We start from the raw sequence: 21152 nt of genomic DNA on the forward strand, positions 1-21152 counted from the left end.
TGGCATTTGTTAATAGGTAGGCTCTGCTCTTAACCCGTAAAGGAATGCCTAAATGTATTTCTCTGTTCCTAACATTGCAGCCATTCCTGATACAATAGTTTGCAGTAGACGAAAGAATACTCAATCAGATCGGCTTACAGTACCTCCTCTCTATAAGCCCTTTTCTAAGCATGCAAGTGGATCCCCACTAGGTTCATGCAGTCATTCATTATCTACCTGCAAAAGGGATTTCCAATAATCTTCTGATGGTAATGTGATCCTTATCCTCCATCCTGTGACACTTTACCTCAACAGTGAACATTTTAGTGCAACAGCTTAACCTTGTCTTTGTAGAGAAAAAATAACAAAACCCCTGCCACTTTGTTTTGAAAGAGCTGTGCAGGCCAAATTCTTGAATTATATCTGGTACTTCTTGGCTTCAGAGTCGGGAATGGGAACTTCAAAATGAACTTAACCATCAAGTGATGAAATATTAACTGAATTTCTGTGAAAAACAATCATAAAATTGCATGATTTTAAGCCTTGAGAAAGTTCCTAAAGCCGAACAGTTACATTTTGAGAAGAAAGAGTTTCATTTGTTATCAATACAATAAAATAATTACTAATTAATCATGGAGATCAGGTGCCTATAAATACATGTGTGTGTAACCTGCTGACCTGTGAACATGAATTGAATTTGATGTACTTCATCCATAATGCAGACTGACACAAGATACATTTATTCACACATATATGTCTGATTACTTGAATTTTGTTTTAATCCAACAGGTGGAGGAAGAAAATGCAGGAAAAGGAGAACAGACTTTGTTGTGGAATACACTAATAAAACAACAGCAGTCAACAAAGGGCATGAGCAAACAAAAGAGGAGGTGGAAGTACTCCAGAGCTCTGACATGAGAACGAAGTTCGATAGCCAATTGTGGTCAGATCATAATATAGAACTTGGAGAAGGAACTTCATCGTCTCATGAAATTACCTTCACTAATCCTGAACATTCGGATGGCAGTCGCAGAACTTCCACAGTAAAACAAACTTACATGGATGATGAGCTTGCTGGCAACTTGTGGAATGCAAAGCTTCTTAAGGGTCATTCAAATGTACAGCCACATTTGAGGCCATATGCATGTACTGAATGTGAAAAGAGTTTCAAAATGAAGCATCATCTCACCCGACACAAGCGAACTCATACCGGAGAGAGACCCTTTAACTGTATAGAGTGTGGAAAAAACTTTAGTTTAAAACACCATCTTATTGGACACCAAAGAACGCATAATGTAATGAATGTGAAAAAAGCTTCTTTTAGGGGAAACACAACATTTCACTCAAGAGAACCCAAATGGGAGTAGAGACAGATAAAAGGCTATGTGTTGGTACAAGGTGGTTGCTGTACTGAAGCATCATTGGTGTAAATTCTTCAGATTTCCTGCTTTAGTGTTAGTTCCACATGGACGTTATTCATTGTCCCATCACAGATCTGAGAGAAGAGAAGTCCACAACGCACATGCCGGCCAAAAAGGGAGAAGTCTGTTATATAATAGCTGAATGCTAAAAGAACGTGTGACCTGCTTCTTCCTTTTTAATCCATCAAAAAAAAAAAGTAGCCTAGGTCTTGCAAAAAAAAACTTCCAACCTCCTATAAACAAAACAGGGCACAATGCAAAACTGACAATATAAAACAAAGTGGTCTTTGGTATATGTAAGGGCTAATTGTATTTAAATTTAAGTTAAGATCCTTATTGCCAACAGTTTAAAAATCACATTTAAGTAAGCCCGTTGTCTATTCAAAAATCTATCTTGTGGTCATATATCATGCATTAATAAATCCTCCTATGAGCAATACATTTTTTTAAGGAGGCCCTATTTGCTGATAAATCATACATAATTAGCCCCATCAATCCTTCTAACATAATTATATTTCCCATAGTCATAGCCTTGAAACACCTTAGCGTTCAGGGAGGATGCTGTAAGATCAGGCACATACTAAGCTCTCTGACATTAAAAGTCACTGTATTTTTAAAGTCTCAGATAAGTTGCAAACAGTTAACAGCCATAATACTTGGCTGCATTACAACCCATTTCACTTCAGATTTCACACTGGTCTTCAGAGTATCTCTAAACACAAGGTCTTCTTTGTAGATTTTTGTTATCCTTGCGTTTCCCTGTTTTAGTCTTCGGGGTGTTGTCTTTCGGTCTGCATTTTTAATAGGGACTGGATGCTAAGCCGTGCAGGAGGATCTTTTTTCCCACAGAACATTTCTAGCTCTTTTCATGTTTTTGAGGCCATGGGTCCATAGATGAAAATTGTGCATGCTTTGGAGACTCAATGGTATCTTTGGATATGCACGAGAAAAACCTCATTACTTGAGGCATGTTTCCTGCTTGCTACTTTAGTTCTCCTAAATACATCTGCCATATTTGTTACAGCTTGGCTTTTTTATTACATCCAGTCCAACACAGAATTCCTCAAATTCCAGAGATACCTGTCATTGGGCCAAGTGAGTGTTGAGATAACCTGACAGATGGTCAGCTTGACAAAAATCTTGTACTCCAAGCAGTAATGTCAAAGGGTTATCCAGAAATATGCTATAGGTTTGGGCCATGGCCATCGGACATCATTTATAGACTTCACTAGGGAATATTGCTGATCCACGTAGAATCAACAGTGTACTTGGTCCCTCTCCAGACATTTGATTGCAATGGGACCCACTAGACTGCATCTCCTCCTTCAGTTGCTTTACCCAGCAGGATGTGCCTACATCACATATCCCATCCAGATCGGCTGTCATCTGATCTGAATGTGAGCTGCAAGTCCTTGCCAAGTAATACTTTACCATTCCATGCTTTTGTGACGGAGCCACCACATATAGTCTGTCCTTGAAGGGATACTTGCTTCATATAAGGTATACCTTTTCTTAGATTTAGATTCTTTCAACACTATCTTGACAGTGGAGTTGTCTGAGAAAAATGCTGAATCAAGGCCTCCTGGATACCCTCCACATGGATAGCATTCATAGACATGATGTCTTCTGTAGCATGCTGGCAATCCTTCTGCATACCCCCACATAAACAGCATCCATAGACATGATGCCGTATGTAGCATGCTGGCAATCGCCTCCTTTATTGCTCTGATCTTAGCTAATGGAGGCTGCTGCTACAAATATTGTGAACCAGAAGAAATCTAGTCTCTGTTTTGACATCGGATCTGACGACATTGTTTATGATGAAACTCAGTCAGTTCAAAAGGACCCTTTATACCTGTGTATCAAGCCTGCCCTATGACCTTAAGATCGGTTCCCACACATAAATTATGATCCAGACAGGATTCACCCAGAGAGACTCCGCCTCTGGCTTGAGTGGCTTAGTGAAACAAAATGGGTCTGAGGATGGTCCGAAGAGTAAACGGAAGAACCTCAAAATCTGTGTGTTAAATTCAGTAAAATAATGATGGGTCCTTGTTGTAATGTACATGTAGTATATTTATTCTTGAGATTAGATAGAAGGTACAGCATTCAGGTAGGAATGTAAAATGGTAAGAAACCCCACCGGGAGCAGATAGCTTCCTGCTCAGCCTCCAGGTAACTGATAAATCCCTTGAACAGCAACAGGTAGAATCCTGGATGACATCACAGAGACATGACATAGACAAGCAGACACTAACACTAAGAAGGGACGAAGAGAGAGGAAGAGCAGGATATAACACACCTCCCTCCTTTAATTGAAAAAATGAATAAGATGAAACTAGAGAAGGCAGAAGCAGAAAGGCAGAAGAAAGAAAGAACATAAATGCACCAGAAATAAACACCCTCTTCAACATGATGGAAAGAAGAGGTAATATCAAAGGGGTGCAGGTACAAAGGTTGTACAAGCACCGTAAGCTAACAAAAGAATGTAAGCTTAAATGAAATGAAAACTGAACATCTCAATACAAATAAGCAAAGGTACAGTATGGCTCAGTACCGTGGATAGAAAATGAAATATCAACTCCTCAAATTCGAATATTTTCTATTCCTCTAAAATAAAGCACAATAAAAATGAGCTCAACTTCTCAAAGTAAATACATGAACTCCTCTAAACATAGAGCACAGTAAAAGTGGTTCATGACAAAACGGCTCTTCACAGAAAATGCACAACTTCTCTATCAATAGAATAAAACTGAGCCCATGCAGCTCCTCACAGTAAGTAACAGAAAATCACCAATAAAACTGAGCCCTGCGGCTCCTGACAGTAAATAGATGAACTCCTCTAACCATAGAGCACTATAAGTGGTTCATCTGAAATGACAATAAAATGGAGGCCCTATGGCTTCTAATAGCAAGCACATGAACACCTCTAACAATAGAGCACTATAAAGTGGTTCATAACAGAAATAAACATCAAAATTGAGCATCACTCTAGCTCATCATCACTAAGAATGAAAACAAATTGGAGCACCTCAACATAGTTGAGCACATAAATGACCCCAATAAGCATAACGCCTACAAATCATCACCAAAATGAAAGCAAATGAGCACCTCAACAAAGGTTGAGCACAGACGTGGCTCCAGTAAAGTAGGCAATAATAGAATAAATTATTTCAAAATGTATCACTTGCAAATCCACACAGAAAAGAACATGTAACAGCATACAAACATAACCTAGAAACAGAGTTCTAAGCATTGAGCATATAAATAGATATTTAGCACACCACAGTACTTAGAAGAAATGCACTCAAGGGTAAATTACAGCGCAAACTACACATTACATAAATTAGGAAATATGCAAAATTGTTCACAACATCTTAAACATAACAAATCAAAATAATAAAAGTAGTCACCGTTGTCATTTGAATGAAGGGAGACACAAACAGCTCTGTAGAAATGTCCATGGGAAAATGTAAAGAAAATCAAACAGTACCTTGTTGGAGAACACAATTTTTTTTTTAAGGGAAATAAATAAATAAATAAATCATGAAACAGCAAACACCGGTGAGCGATCTCTCACCCAGTTACAGATCCAAACGTAGTGTAATGTCAGAAATTAATGGTGTGCAGATCAATTCCAATTCTCGAAGTCAGGCATGTAGACAGACTCCTAAATGGTGTAGAGCCAAGCGCTGGCATGTGAATTCCAGCACAGTTTGCAGAGTATGCTCAGGACGTGATTGGCAGAAATAGGCATCAGGTCTCAGCGTAGGCCACACGGCAAGCCAAATAACAAAGTAGAATAGCCGTCTCTTCACTCAAACTGCTAGTGCACAACCTCCAAGGTACCGAAACATGGAGTTCACACAGATTGATGCAGGCAGACTTTAATTTTAATTGCAGGTTGTAACGGTCCCAGTTAGTAGCGCTTTTGTAAACAGGAGACCTTTAAACAGCAGATTGGCACAAGTTGCGCAGGCAATAAACTGAAGTCACAAAGTGAGCTGATAATCTTTTAAAGAGCAGATTTCAGAAATACTACAGGCACACTTTCATTTAAACAGGAGTTTGCAGAAGTAGCACAGGCACACCTAGGACAGACAGCAGCAGCCACGTTACTCACGTAAAACGCTGACTCACTAGATGAAAATAGGGAGTCCTTTAAGTTTGCTCTAGTGCCAGATGATTCAGTAGTAGTATTACTTCAGCAAAGGTTATTCCAATGCTCTGGGTTGAGGCTGTCTGTTGGATTCAGACACCGGTGGGGTACCCAGAAGCAGGAAAGTAACTTTAAACGTTTCTCTTCTTTTCTTTGGTTGCAATGATGTCCTTTTTAAATTCAATGAAGTCCTTTTTCTTTTAAATGGGTCCTTTTTTTACCTCGTCGCCAGTGTTAAATTCAGTAAAATAATGATGGGTCCTTGTTGTAATGTACATGTAGTATATTTATTCTTGAGATTAGATAGAAGGTACAGCATTCAGGTAGGAATGTAAAATGGTAAGAAACCCCACCGGGAGCAGATAGCTTCCTGCTCAGCCTCCAGGTAACTGATAAATCCCTTGAACAGCAACAGGTAGAATCCTGGATGACATCACAGAGACATGACATAGACAAGCAGACACTAACACTAAGAAGGGACGAAGAGAGAGGAAGAGCAGGATATAACACAAACACTCAGAACACTCCCTGACAGTGCGGTCCACATATCTGTCCATGCCTGGCCACCAGAAGTACAGTCTAATTAAACGCTTCATAGCTGATATACCTGGATGGGTTTTGTGTGCTAATTTCAGAATCAATTCTTGTACCCCACTAGGTGGAACACACTTACCGGCTTTGAAAATCAGATCACCTTCACATCCTAACTCATCCATGACTTTATAAAAAGGAAGTAACTCATCTTTGACACAGTGTTTATCAGGCCAACCTTCAAGAATGAATTTTTTTAGCAAAACAAATTTTTCATCCTCCACCTGACTCTTCAACCAAAACTCCTCTGAAATATCCTGATAGTGAGGAGAAACAACATCAGAAAGACTTAACATACAATCAGCCTCAACAAGGCTATTTACATTTTCCTGGCTATCAACACAGGGAAGACGTGAAAGACAATCTGCAGTGACGTTTTTTTTTCCAGGAATGTATTCCACTGTGAAATTGTATTCCTGTAGCCTAGATGCGAGGCGTGCAATTCTTGCTGTGGAGTTCCAACCACCTCCAGCAGAAAGAATACTCAACAGGGGTTTGTGATCTGTGCGAAGAATAAATTTACTGCCCCAAATGTAAATTCTGTAGTGCTCAATCGCCCAAACACATGAAAGCAATTCACGCTCAATGACTGCGTATCTGCGCTCAGTCTCATTGAGTGTTCTAGAGGAAAAGGCAACATTCCATTCAAGTTTACCATCTGTTTGTGACAACACACAACCCAAGCCATACAGGCTTGCATCCGTGGTGATGATACATGTTCTGCCCATTCTAAAAGGCTTTAAGGTTGGAGAATCTACAATGTCTTTTTTAATAGCCATGAAAGCCTTCTCCTGTTCATCCTCCCATTTAAATACATTACTTTGCCTTAGTAATCTCCTCAATGGTTCCATTTTGGTGGCAAAATTTACAACAAATTTGCTGTAATACTCGCACATTCCTGAAAAGGAAAGGAGTTGGTCTTTATTAACTGGAGATGGGGCATTAAGGATGGCCTCAACATTTGATTTTTTTGGAATAAGGCCCTCTCCAGACAATGTATGGCCTAAATATTCTACAGATTTCTGAAATAATTTGCACTTATGCCCCTTAAGTGTAAGACCATGTTGTTCAAGTCTCTTAAAAACTGTATCTAAATGTGCAAAATGATCATTGTCATTTTTGGAGAATATCAAAATGTCGTCTTGAAAACATTTGACGAACGAATCAAGGTCTCTGAAAATTTGGAACATTACACGTTGGAATACTGAAGCAGCAGAAGCTAATCCAAACGGCATCCTTCTGCACTGAAATAAACCCATGGGAGTGATGAACGCTGTATATTTTTTGGATTCTTCTGCAAGTTCAATTTGATGATACGCAGACCTAAGGTCTAAAGTAGAAAAAATCTGCGCACCATCAAAGAGAGAGACAAGTTCATTAATGTTGGGTAAAGGATGGCAGTCAATAATGATATTGGCATTTAAAGCTCTCAGATCAATGCAGACCCTCAATTTTTGATCTGGTTTGCGCACGAGAACAATGGGGGAAACCCATTCTGAAGATTCAATAGCTTCAATGATGTTCTCACTCAACAACTCATTCAACATTTCTTTCAATTCATTCCTAACATTAAGAGGAACACCTCTTAATCTCTGTTTAACTGGAAGTGCTCCATCCTTAAGTACAATCCTATGTGTAAAATTCTTCAATTTGCCTAATTGATCACAGAACACCTTGTTGAATTTTTTACTCCAAAAGGACATGTTTTTCTTCTCTTCAAAACCAGGAGAAATGAAATTAATCATCTCTTGTTCACTATTTAGCATATCTTGGTCACTGCATAATGACACAGGATCTCTGGCCCGTGGATTTAATGTGATCCCAAGCTCCCACTGATCATGCCATCCAAGAACATTTACACCTTTTGCAGCAATATACAATTTGATATGAGCCATTCTACCTCTGAAAGTTAAAGGTACTTTAAAATAACCTTCTACATCAATTTTAGCACCATTAAAATCATCAGCAAGTATATCAGGTACTTCTATATTATCAATATTACACACACTCAGTAATTTTTCTTTGAAATATTCCATGGTAATAATGGTCCAGGGCGAACCTGAATCCACCATGAGTTCTACTTGAACTGTAAAGATATTAAAATTGCATTTGGGTGATTTCTTACAAGTAAACAGTACACGAGCTGAGTGCACAATAGAAACAACATAACCTCTATCTAAAACTTGTATATCTTCTTCAGTATTTGTGATGGAAGAGACTTTTGCAGGGGTAAAATTACTAGAAGAGGGTCGTGATTGTAACATCCGAGATTGATTGTTAAAACGTTTTTCCCTACAAACAGTACCAAAATGTCCAATCTTACCACAGACATTACACTCCTTATTTAAAGCAGGACAGCCTTGGAATGAAGCAATATGAGATTTGCTCCCACACCTGTAACAGACTAAATTATTATTAAATTCTGTTTTCCTATTGCTTCCCATGTAGGAGTTTTTATTTGGTTTCTGGGAAGAAGAAAAATTTTTATAGTCTCCTTTCGGTTTGACAATGCAAACCTCTTCTTCCGTTGTGGCTTTATTGGATGAGGAACTTTGTTTAACAACAATATCCATCCACTTCTCAGATAACTCCGTGGATTTAGCAATGGCAATTGTTTCTTCTAAATTGGGATCACCCAAACACCATAGTTTGTCTTGAGTCTTTTTGTTTTTGACATGCACAATTATTTGGTCTCGGATCATTTCATCAGTCATTGCCCCAAAATTACAATGTATGGACAATGCTCTTAATGCAGTCAAAAAATCATCAAAAGATTCATCCTGTTTTTGTGCCTTGGTATAGAATTTAAAACGATTTAGGGCAATATTAGCAGTCGGTTTGAATCTTTTTTCTAGTCTATTTAAAGCCTCAACATAGACATTTAAAGTGTCTCCACTTCCCGTAGGAACAGTTATTTGTGGTAAATTCCTGAAAATTTCTTGTCCTTCAGAGCCAATGCAATGTAAAAGAATACTTTTCTTTCTCTCAGAACCCATGCGTTCTCCATCAATGGCACGCATGTAATTAAAGAATTCTTCTTTCCATCTAGACCAAGGTATGGGTGGATCACCTTTGGTTTGGAGAAATTTAGATGGAGGGTCAAATTGCATTATGAAGGGACAGTGGTAAAATAATTAAATAAAATAAGTGAAATAAATGGAAATACAATATTAATGTAAATAAATACTTGCAAACGTTCTGTAATCGTAGCTGTGAATTTCTTAGTGAAACGCTTTGTAACACTCCGCTTCCGTAGTTTTTTTCAATGAAATAATGCCGCTTTTCTTGTTGTTGTTAAACGCTGCTTCGGTGATTGAGCAGCGCGTAATGGCGCTTGTGATTTTTGTTGCTAGGAAACGAAGAGCGCGCTTACGTGGAGACGTGGCGCTAGTAAACAAAGACGCGCTTACATGGATTGCGCTTCGTTGTCAAGGAAACGAAGACGCGCATGCGTGGTTCCTTGTTCAGGACGGAGGCTCTACGTTGTCAGGGAAACGAAGATACGCATGCGTAGGTTCTTGAAGAGAACGGAAGCTCTGTCAACACACGCCAAGATGGATTAATGACGTGCCAGTGTTCGTGGCTCCGCAGCTCCGTAGAAGAGAATTCGAAACAGCGCGGCTTCGTGAAGGTAGAAGAAGGTTTTGAAAGATGCACTGTAGTAAAATGAAAAATGTATGGCGAAAATTGTAGAAAATCCAGGATTTGATGAAGTAGAACTCGTAACAAAGTGGTGGTAGCGATTCCAATGTAGTAAAATTCACAGGTAGTATGCAAATCCAAAAAGTTCGAAAAAACCAGAAAATAGCATAAAATGGGTCCAAAACTCCGCTCCTCTGCTGATGATGGCAGGAGTGAATAACGCTCGTCGCCAAAAATTGTAATAGTTCCAGTAGAAAGATGAGTAATCCAAAGAGGTTTATTTCTCAGCAGAGCATATAGTCCAAGCACAACAGCATCAGGATACAACTGACAAATCAGAGCAGAATGCTACATGAGGAAAACTCTGTTTAGAACATGGAATACATTGTGAAACATAACCAGTCACATGCACTTAAAGGGGAAATGTAAAAGGGAAGAAATATTGGAATGTAACACATCTCCCTTATACAAGAAGAGAAACTAGCAGGAACAAAATTAAACAAAGTCTTGCAAAGAAGTAGGTTTCCTTCTAATGCGCACATCATCTTTGACCCTAGATGCCACAGTGTCAGAACCTTGTTTAGGATCAATGCTAACATTTGAATTGTCATTTTGACATTGGTTATTTCTTAACTGAGCATCTTGAAAAGAAGGACATTTGGCTACTTTACTCACATTCCAAGTTTTGCCATCCTGGGTAACAACAGAATTATAAAAAACTTTAACAATCTTAATGGGCCTTCCATATTTACTCATTCCCTTGCTTACCATAACAGGTTTCACAATCCTGACCCAATCGCCAATCTCAAATTCATGCACCCTTGTTTTCCATTTGTTGTTGTACCAAGTGGCAGATTTGTTCTGCTTGTCACAAATCTTATTGGCAACGCTCTGAATGTCAACTCTATTATCAGACAAAACACCACACTTCTCCTTAAACCACCATGGACAAATCGAAGAAGCTGGATCTCTACCTTTGAGCAATCTAAAAGGACTAATTTCAGTAGTGGTGTGCGGTGTGATACGATAACACCAAAGCTTTTCCCTGAGAACATTTAACCAATTGCCTTTATCCTTTATGGAATCAGCAACAAAACCTTTAAGCACCCTATTGAACCTTTCTACTTGGCCATTCTCATGTGGCTCATAGAGGGAGGTTTGAATGTGCCTGATGTTGCAATTCTTCAAAAAGGACTTCATGTCTGATGAAACTAGCTGTACACCATTATCGGAAATCAAGACAGATGGGCATCCTTCTCTAGAAAAAACTTCCTTGAAGAATGTAATAACGGCCTCAGAGGTAGCTTTTGCCACAAACTTAACCTCTGGCCACTTAGAGTGATAGTCTATGATAACCAAAGCAAAACGTGAAGATTCCGGAAGAATGTGGAATGGACCTGAAATGTCGAATGCAATTTTATTCCAAGGCAATTCAGGCCATTTCACAGCTCTAAGGGGGGGAACATGTACTCTAAGCATTTTATCATTGGAGCAACACTCAGAACACTCCCTGACAGTGCGGTCCACATATCTGTCCATGCCTGGCCACCAGAAGTACAGTCTAATTAAACGCTTCATAGCTGATATACCTGGATGGGTTTTGTGTGCTAATTTCAGAATCAATTCTTGTACCCCACTAGGTGGAACACACTTACCGGCTTTGAAAATCAGATCACCTTCACATCCTAACTCATCCATGACTTTATAAAAAGGAAGTAACTCATCTTTGACACAGTGTTTATCAGGCCAACCTTCAAGAATGAATTTTTTTAGCAAAACAAATTTTTCATCCTCCACCTGACTCTTCAACCAAAACTCCTCTGAAATATCCTGATAGTGAGGAGAAACAACATCAGAAAGACTTAACATACAATCAGCCTCAACAAGGCTATTTACATTTTCCTGGCTATCAACACAGGGAAGACGTGAAAGACAATCTGCAGTGACGTTTTTTTTTCCAGGAATGTATTCCACTGTGAAATTGTATTCCTGTAGCCTAGATGCGAGGCGTGCAATTCTTGCTGTGGAGTTCCAACCACCTCCAGCAGAAAGAATACTCAACAGGGGTTTGTGATCTGTGCGAAGAATAAATTTACTGCCCCAAATGTAAATTCTGTAGTGCTCAATCGCCCAAACACATGAAAGCAATTCACGCTCAATGACTGCGTATCTGCGCTCAGTCTCATTGAGTGTTCTAGAGGAAAAGGCAACATTCCATTCAAGTTTACCATCTGTTTGTGACAACACACAACCCAAGCCATACAGGCTTGCATCCGTGGTGATGATACATGTTCTGCCCATTCTAAAAGGCTTTAAGGTTGGAGAATCTACAATGTCTTTTTTAATAGCCATGAAAGCCTTCTCCTGTTCATCCTCCCATTTAAATACATTACTTTGCCTTAGTAATCTCCTCAATGGTTCCATTTTGGTGGCAAAATTTACAACAAATTTGCTGTAATACTCGCACATTCCTGAAAAGGAAAGGAGTTGGTCTTTATTAACTGGAGATGGGGCATTAAGGATGGCCTCAACATTTGATTTTTTTGGAATAAGGCCCTCTCCAGACAATGTATGGCCTAAATATTCTACAGATTTCTGAAATAATTTGCACTTATGCCCCTTAAGTGTAAGACCATGTTGTTCAAGTCTCTTAAAAACTGTATCTAAATGTGCAAAATGATCATTGTCATTTTTGGAGAATATCAAAATGTCGTCTTGAAAACATTTGACGAACGAATCAAGGTCTCTGAAAATTTGGAACATTACACGTTGGAATACTGAAGCAGCAGAAGCTAATCCAAACGGCATCCTTCTGCACTGAAATAAACCCATGGGAGTGATGAACGCTGTATATTTTTTGGATTCTTCTACAAGTTCAATTTGATGATACGCAGACCTAAGGTCTAAAGTAGAAAAAATCTGCGCACCATCAAAGAGAGAGACAAGTTCATTAATGTTGGGTAAAGGATGGCAGTCAATAATGATATTGGCATTTAAAGCTCTCAGATCAATGCAGACCCTCAATTTTTGATCTGGTTTGCGCACGAGAACAATGGGGGAAACCCATTCTGAAGATTCAATAGCTTCAATGATGTTCTCACTCAACAACTCATTCAACATTTCTTTCAATTCATTCCTAACATTAAGAGGAACACCTCTTAATCTCTGTTTAACTGGAAGTGCTCCATCCTTAAGTACAATCCTATGTGTAAAATTCTTCAATTTGCCTAATTGATCACAGAACACCTTGTTGAATTTTTTACTCCAAAAGGACATGTTTTTCTTCTCTTCAAAACCAGGAGAAATGAAATTAATCATCTCTTGTTCACTATTTAGCATATCTTGGTCACTGCATAATGACACAGGATCTCTGGCCCGTGGATTTAATGTGATCCCAAGCTCCCACTGATCATGCCATCCAAGAACATTTACACCTTTTGCAGCAATATACAATTTGATATGAGCCATTCTACCTCTGAAAGTTAAAGGTACTTTAAAATAACCTTCTACATCAATTTTAGCACCATTAAAATCATCAGCAAGTATATCAGGTACTTCTATATTATCAATATTACACACACTCAGTAATTTTTCTTTGAAATATTCCATGGTAATAATGGTCCAGGGCGAACCTGAATCCACCATGAGTTCTACTTGAACTGTAAAGATATTAAAATTGCATTTGGGTGATTTCTTACAAGTAAACAGTACACGAGCTGAGTGCACAATAGAAACAACATAACCTCTATCTAAAACTTGTATATCTTCTTCAGTATTTGTGATGGAAGAGACTTTTGCAGGGGTAAAATTACTAGAAGAGGGTCGTGATTGTAACATCCGAGATTGATTGTTAAAACGTTTTTCCCTACAAACAGTACCAAAATGTCCAATCTTACCACAGACATTACACTCCTTATTTAAAGCAGGACAGCCTTGGAATGAAGCAATATGAGATTTGCTCCCACACCTGTAACAGACTAAATTATTATTAAATTCTGTTTTCCTATTGCTTCCCATGTAGGAGTTTTTATTTGGTTTCTGGGAAGAAGAAAAATTTTTATAGTCTCCTTTCGGTTTGACAATGCAAACCTCTTCTTCCGTTGTGGCTTTATTGGATGAGGAACTTTGTTTAACAACAATATCCATCCACTTCTCAGATAACTCCGTGGATTTAGCAATGGCAATTGTTTCTTCTAAATTGGGATCACCCAAACACCATAGTTTGTCTTGAGTCTTTTTGTTTTTGACATGCACAATTATTTGGTCTCGGATCATTTCATCAGTCATTGCCCCAAAATTACAATGTATGGACAATGCTCTTAATGCAGTCAAAAAATCATCAAAAGATTCATCCTGTTTTTGTGCCTTGGTATAGAATTTAAAACGATTTAGGGCAATATTAGCAGTCGGTTTGAATCTTTTTTCTAGTCTATTTAAAGCCTCAACATAGACATTTAAAGTGTCTCCACTTCCCGTAGGAACAGTTATTTGTGGTAAATTCCTGAAAATTTCTTGTCCTTCAGAGCCAATGCAATGTAAAAGAATACTTTTCTTTCTCTCAGAACCCATGCGTTCTCCATCAATGGCACGCATGTAATTAAAGAATTCTTCTTTCCATCTAGACCAAGGTATGGGTGGATCACCTTTGGTTTGGAGAAATTTAGATGGAGGGTCAAATTGCATTATGAAGGGACAGTGGTAAAATAATTAAATAAAATAAGTGAAATAAATGGAAATACAATATTAATGTAAATAAATACTTGCAAACGTTCTGTAATCGTAGCTGTGAATTTCTTAGTGAAACGCTTTGTAACACTCCGCTTCCGTAGTTTTTTTCAATGAAATAATGCCGCTTTTCTTGTTGTTGTTAAACGCTGCTTCGGTGATTGAGCAGCGCGTAATGGCGCTTGTGATTTTTGTTGCTAGGAAACGAAGAGCGTGCTTACGTGGAGACGTGGCGCTAGTAAACAAAGACGCGCTTACATGGATTGCGCTTCGTTGTCAAGGAAACGAAGACGCGCATGCGTGGTTCCTTGTTCAGGACGGAGGCTCTACGTTGTCAGGGAAACGAAGATACGCATGCGTAGGTTCTTGAAGAGAACGGAAGCTCTGTCAACACACGCCAAGATGGATTAATGACGTGCCAGTGTTCGTGGCTCCGCAGCTCCGTAGAAGAGAATTCGAAACAGCGCGGCTTCGTGAAGGTAGAAGAAGGTTTTGAAAGATGCACTGTAGTAAAATGAAAAATGTATGGCGAAAATTGTAGAAAATCCAGGATTTGATGAAGTAGAACTCGTAACAAAGTGGTGGTAGCGATTCCAATGTAGTAAAATTCACAGGTAGTATGCAAATCCAAAAAGTTCGAAAAAACCAGAAAATAGCATAAAATGGGTCCAAAACTCCGCTCCTCTGCTGATGATGGCAGGAGTGAATAACGCTCGTCGCCAAAAATTGTAATAATTCCAGTAGAAAGATGAGTAATCCAAAGAGGTTTATTTCTCAGCAGAGCATATAGTCCAAGCTCCCACTGGTTTCCTTCTAATGCGCACATCATCTTTGACCCTAGATGCCACAGTGTCAGAACCTTGTTTAGGATCAATGCTAACATTTGAATTGTCATTTTGACATTGGTTATTTCTTAACTGAGCATCTTGAAAAGAAGGACATTTGGCTACTTTACTCACATTCCAAGTTTTGCCATCCTGGGTAACAACAGAATTATAAAAAACTTTAACAATCTTAATGGGCCTTCCATATTTACTCATTCCCTTGCTTACCATAACAGGTTTCACAATCCTGACCCAATCGCCAATCTCAAATTCATGCACCCTTGTTTTCCATTTGTTGTTGTACCAAGTGGCAGATTTGTTCTGCTTGTCACAAATCTTATTGGCAACGCTCTGAATGTCAACTCTATTATCAGACAAAACACCACACTTCTCCTTAAACCACCATGGACAAATCGAAGAAGCTGGATCTCTACCTTTGAGCAATCTAAAAGGACTAATTTCAGTAGTGGTGTGCGGTGTGATACGATAACACCAAAGCTTTTCCCTGAGAACATTTAACCAATTGCCTTTATCCTTTATGGAATCAGCAACAAAACCTTTAAGCACCCTATTGAACCTTTCTACTTGGCCATTCTCATGTGGCTCATAGAGGGAGGTTTGAATGTGCCTGATGTTGCAATTCTTCAAAAAGGACTTCATGTCTGATGAAACTAGCTGTACACCATTATCGGAAATCAAGACAGATGGGCATCCTTCTCTAGAAAAAACTTCCTTGAAGAATGTAATAACGGCCTCAGAGGTAGCTTTTGCCACAAACTTAACCTCTGGCCACTTAGAGTGATAGTGTTTTCATTCTTAGTGATGATGAGCTAGAGTGATGCTCAATTTTGATGTTTATTTCTGTTATGAACCACTTTATAGTGCTCTATTGTTAGAGGTGTTCATGTGCTTGCTATTAGAAGCCACAGGGGCTCAATTTTATTGTCATTTCAGATGAACCACTTATAGTGCTCTATGGTTAGAGGAGTTCATCTATTTACTGTCAGGAGCCGCAGGGCTCAGTTTTATTGGTGATTTTCTGTTACTTACTGTGAGGAGCTGCATGGGCTCAGTTTTATTCTATTGATAGAGAAGTCGTGCATTTTCTGTGAAGAGCCGTTTTGTCATGAACCACTTTTACTGTGCTCTATGTTTAGAGGAGTTCATGTGTTTACTTTGAGGAGTTGGGCTCATTTTTATTGTGCTTTATTTTAGAGGAATAGAAAATATTCGAATTTGAGGAGTTGATATTTCATTTTCTATCCACGGTACTGAGCCATACTGAACCTTTGCTCATTTGTATTGAGATGTTCAGTTTTCATTTCATTTAAGCTTACATTCTTTTGTTAGCTTACGGTGCTTGTACAACCTGTGTACCTGCTCCCCTTTGATATTACCTCTTCTTTCCATTACGTTGAAGAGGGTGTTTATTTCTGGTGCATTTATGTTCTTTCTTTCTTCTGCCTTTCTGCTTCTGCCATCTTCTGTTTCATTTTATTCATTTTTTTAATTGAAGGGGGGAGGTGTGTTATATCCTGCTCTTCCTCTCTCTTTGTCCCTCCTTAGTGTTAGTGTCTGCTTGTCTATGTCATGTCTCTGTGATGTCATCCATGATTCCACCTGTTGCTATTCAAGGGATTTATCAGTTACCTGGAGGCTGAGCAGGAAGCTATCTGCTCCTGGTGGGGTTTCTTACCATATTACATTCCTACCTGAATGCTGTACCTTCTATCTAATCTCAAGAATAAATATACTACATGAACATTACAACAAGGACCCTTCATCTTATTTTACTGAATTCAACACTGGGACAAAAGGTTCAATAGGGTGCTTAAAGGTTTTGTTGCTGATTCCATAAAGGATAAAGGCAATTGGTTAAATGTTCTCAGGGAAAAGCTTTGGTGTTATCGTATCACACCGCACACCACTACTGAAATTAGTCCTTTTAGATTGCTCAAAGGTAGAGATCCAGCTTCTTCGATTTGTCCATGGTGGTTTAAGGAGAAGTGTGGTGTTTTGTCTGATAATAGAGTTGACATTCAGAGCGTTGCCAATAAGATTTGTGACAAGCAGAACAAATCTGCCACTTGGTACAACAACAAATGGAAAACAAGGGTGCATGAATTTGAGATTGGCGATTGGGTCAGGATTGTGAAACCTGTTATGGTAAGCAAGGGAATGAGTAAATATGGAAGGCCCATTAAGATTGTTAAAGTTTTTTATAATTCTGTTGTTACCCAGGATGGCAAAACTTGGAATGTGAGTAAAGTAGCCAAATGTCCTTCTTTTCAAGATGCTCAGTTAAGAAATAACCAATGTCAAAATGACAATTCAAATGTTAGCATTGATCCTAAACAAGGTTCTGACACTGTGGCATCTAGGGTCAAAGATGATGTGCGCATTAGAAGGAAACCTACTTCTTTGCAAGACTTTGTTTAATTTTGTTCCTGCTAGTTTCTTTTCTTGTATAAGGGAGATGTGTTACATTCCAATATTTCTTCCCTTTTACATTTCCCCTTTAAGTGCATGTGACTGGTTATGTTTCACAATGTATTCGCATCCGTGGTGATGATACATGTTCTGCCCATTCTAAAAGGCTTTAAGGTTGGAGAATCTACAATGTCTTTTTTAATAGCCATGAAAGCCTTCTCCTGTTCATCCTCCCATTTAAATACATTACTTTGCCTTAGTAATCTCCTCAATGGTTCCATTTTGGTGGCAAAATTTACAACAAATTTGCTGTAATACTCGCACATTCCTGAAAAGGAAAGGAGTTGGTCTTTATTAACTGGAGATGGGGCATTAAGGATGGCCTCAACATTTGATTTTTTTGGAATAAGGCCCTCTCCAGACAATGTATGGCCTAAATATTCTACAGATTTCTGAAATAATTTGCACTTATGCCCCTTAAGTGTAAGACCATGTTGTTCAAGTCTCTTAAAAACTGTATCTAAATGTGCAAAATGATCATTGTCATTTTTGGAGAATATCAAAATGTCGTCTTGAAAACATTTGACGAACGAATCAAGGTCTCTGAAAATTTGGAACATTACACGTTGGAATACTGAAGCAGCAGAAGCTAATCCAAACGGCATCCTTCTGCACTGAAATAAACCCATGGGAGTGATGAACGCTGTATATTTTTTGGATTCTTCTGCAAGTTCAATTTGATGATACGCAGACCTAAGGTCTAAAGTAGAAAAAATCTGCGCACCATCAAAGAGAGAGACAAGTTCATTAATGTTGGGTAAAGGATGGCAGTCAATAATGATATTGGCATTTAAAGCTCTCAGATCAATGCAGACCCTCAATTTTTGATCTGGTTTGCGCACGAGAACAATGGGGGAAACCCATTCTGAAGATTCAATAGCTTCAATGATGTTCTCACTCAACAACTCATTCAACATTTCTTTCAATTCATTCCTAACATTAAGAGGAACACCTCTTAATCTCTGTTTAACTGGAAGTGCTCCATCCTTAAGTACAATCCTATGTGTAAAATTCTTCAATTTGCCTAATTGATCACAGAACACCTTGTTGAATTTTTTACTCCAAAAGGACATGTTTTTCTTCTCTTCAAAACCAGGAGAAATGAAATTAATCATCTCTTGTTCACTATTTAGCATATCTTGGTCACTGCATAATGACACAGGATCTCTGGCCCGTGGATTTAATGTGATCCCAAGCTCCCACTGATCATGCCATCCAAGAACATTTACACCTTTTGCAGCAATATACAATTTGATATGAGCCATTCTACCTCTGAAAGTTAAAGGTACTTTAAAATAACCTTCTACATCAATTTTAGCACCATTAAAATCATCAGCAAGTATATCAGGTACTTCTATATTATCAATATTACACACACTCAGTAATTTTTCTTTGAAATATTCCATGGTAATAATGGTCCAGGGCGAACCCGAATCCACCATGAGTTCTACTTGAACTGTAAAGATATTAAAATTGCATTTGGGTGATTTCTTACAAGTAAACAGTACACGAGCTGAGTGCACAATAGAAACAACGTAACCTCTATCTAAAACTTGTATATCTTCTTCAGTATTTGTGATGGAAGAGACTTTTGCAGGGGTAAAATTACTAGAAGAGGGTCGTGATTGTAACATCCGAGATTGATTGTTAAAACGTTTTTCCCTACAAACAGTACCAAAATGTCCAATCTTACCACAGACATTACACTCCTTATTTAAAGCAGGACAGCCTTGGAATGAAGCAATATGAGATTTGCTCCCACACCTGTAACAGACTAAATTATTATTAAATTCTGTTTTCCTATTGCTTCCCATGTAGGAGTTTTTATTTGGTTTCTGGGAAGAAGAAAAATTTTTATAGTCTCCTTTCGGTTTGACAATGCAAACCTCTTCTTCCGTTGTGGCTTTATTGGATGAGGAACTTTGTTTAACAACAATATCCATCCACTTCTCAGATAACTCCGTGGATTTAGCAATGGCAATTGTTTCTTCTAAATTGGGATCACCCAAACACCATAGTTTGTCTTGAGTCTTTTTGTTTTTGACATGCACAATTATTTGGTCTCGGATCATTTCATCAGTCATTGCCCCAAAATTACAATGTATGGACAATGCTCTTAATGCAGTCAAAAAATCATCAAAAGATTCATCCTGTTTTTGTGCCTTGGTATAGAATTTAAAACGATTTAGGGCAATATTAGCAGTCGGTTTGAATCTTTTTTCTAGTCTATTTAAAGCCTCAACATAGACATTTAAAGTGTCTCCACTTCCCGTAGGAACAGTTATTTGTGGTAAATTCCTGAAAATTTCTTGTCCTTCAGAGCCAATGCAATGTAAAAGAATACTTTTCTTTCTCTCAGAACCCATGCGTTCTCCATCAATGGCACGCATGTAATTAAAGAATTCTTCTTTCCATCTAGACCAAGGTATGGGTGGATCACCTTTGGTTTGGAGAAATTTAGATGGAGGGTCAAATTGCATTATGAAGGGACAGTGGTAAAATAATTAAATAAAATAAGTGAAATAAATGGAAATACAATATTAATGTAAATAAATACTTGCAAACGTTCTGTAATCGTAGCTGTGAATTTCTTAGTGAAACGCTTTGTAACACTCCGCTTCCGTAGTTTTTTCCAATGAAATAATGCCGCTTTTCTTGTTGTTGTTAAACGCTGCTTCGGTGATTGAGCAGCGCGTAATGGCGCTTGTGATTTTTGTTGCTAGGAAACGAAGAGCGCGCTTACGTGGAGACGTGGCGCTAGTAAACAAAGACGCGCTTACATGGATTGCGCTTCGTTGTCAAGGAAACGAAGACGCGCATGCGTGGTTCCTTGTTCAGGAATTACTTGGCGATTACTTGGCAAATACTGAGGCGATTACTGGACAATTACTTGGGCATTAATTGGAACTGAACATCTTCTTGTACTTATGAATAAACATACTTGTGCACCTACAAGACCCTGACCACGCACCATCTTTCATTACAATACTGGCGACGAGTTGAAGAACCTACGTGGAGAACCTAAGCTATCTAAATGGTATGGGCTTGTACATATGGAACTAAAGAAGCACAAGGAAAAAGAAGCTGAAACTCCTGAAACTGAAGTAGCTTAAGAAAAAGAAGAAGCGCATGAAGTAAAAGCAAACTGGCTGTCCACATGCCCCACCAGTGACCAAAGACCGGTCGGCCCCAACGTGGATGTGCCAGTGCTTGTTGTACTTGGGTGAGTGCTAAATCTGTATGACTTTACTTATTGACTTTGCTGGACTGGGCTTACTGTTTCCCCAATGTGATCAGACAACAACCTGCTAACTTTAATGT

The 21152-nt window shown here is 38.6% G+C and overlaps 1 protein-coding gene across 1 annotated transcript in view; it reads left to right on the forward strand.

Annotated features, from left to right (window-relative positions):
* The window catches only part of LOC147676778 (uncharacterized), an 804990-nt gene extending 803155 nt beyond the window's left edge, over window positions 1–1835 (forward strand). Inside the window, exon 8 of the mRNA XM_086945211.1 lies at window positions 769–1835. Coding sequence (XP_086801337.1) covers window positions 769–1346 — 578 coding nt within the window. The 3' untranslated portion in view covers window positions 1347–1835. The remainder of the gene's footprint in view (window positions 1–768) is intronic.
* Window positions 1836–21152: the final 19317 nt, after the last annotated feature.

Source organism: Lissotriton vulgaris, chromosome 12, assembly GCF_964263255.1.
Source record: "Lissotriton vulgaris chromosome 12, aLisVul1.2, whole genome shotgun sequence".
NCBI classification, from domain to species: domain Eukaryota; kingdom Metazoa; phylum Chordata; class Amphibia; order Caudata; family Salamandridae; genus Lissotriton; species Lissotriton vulgaris.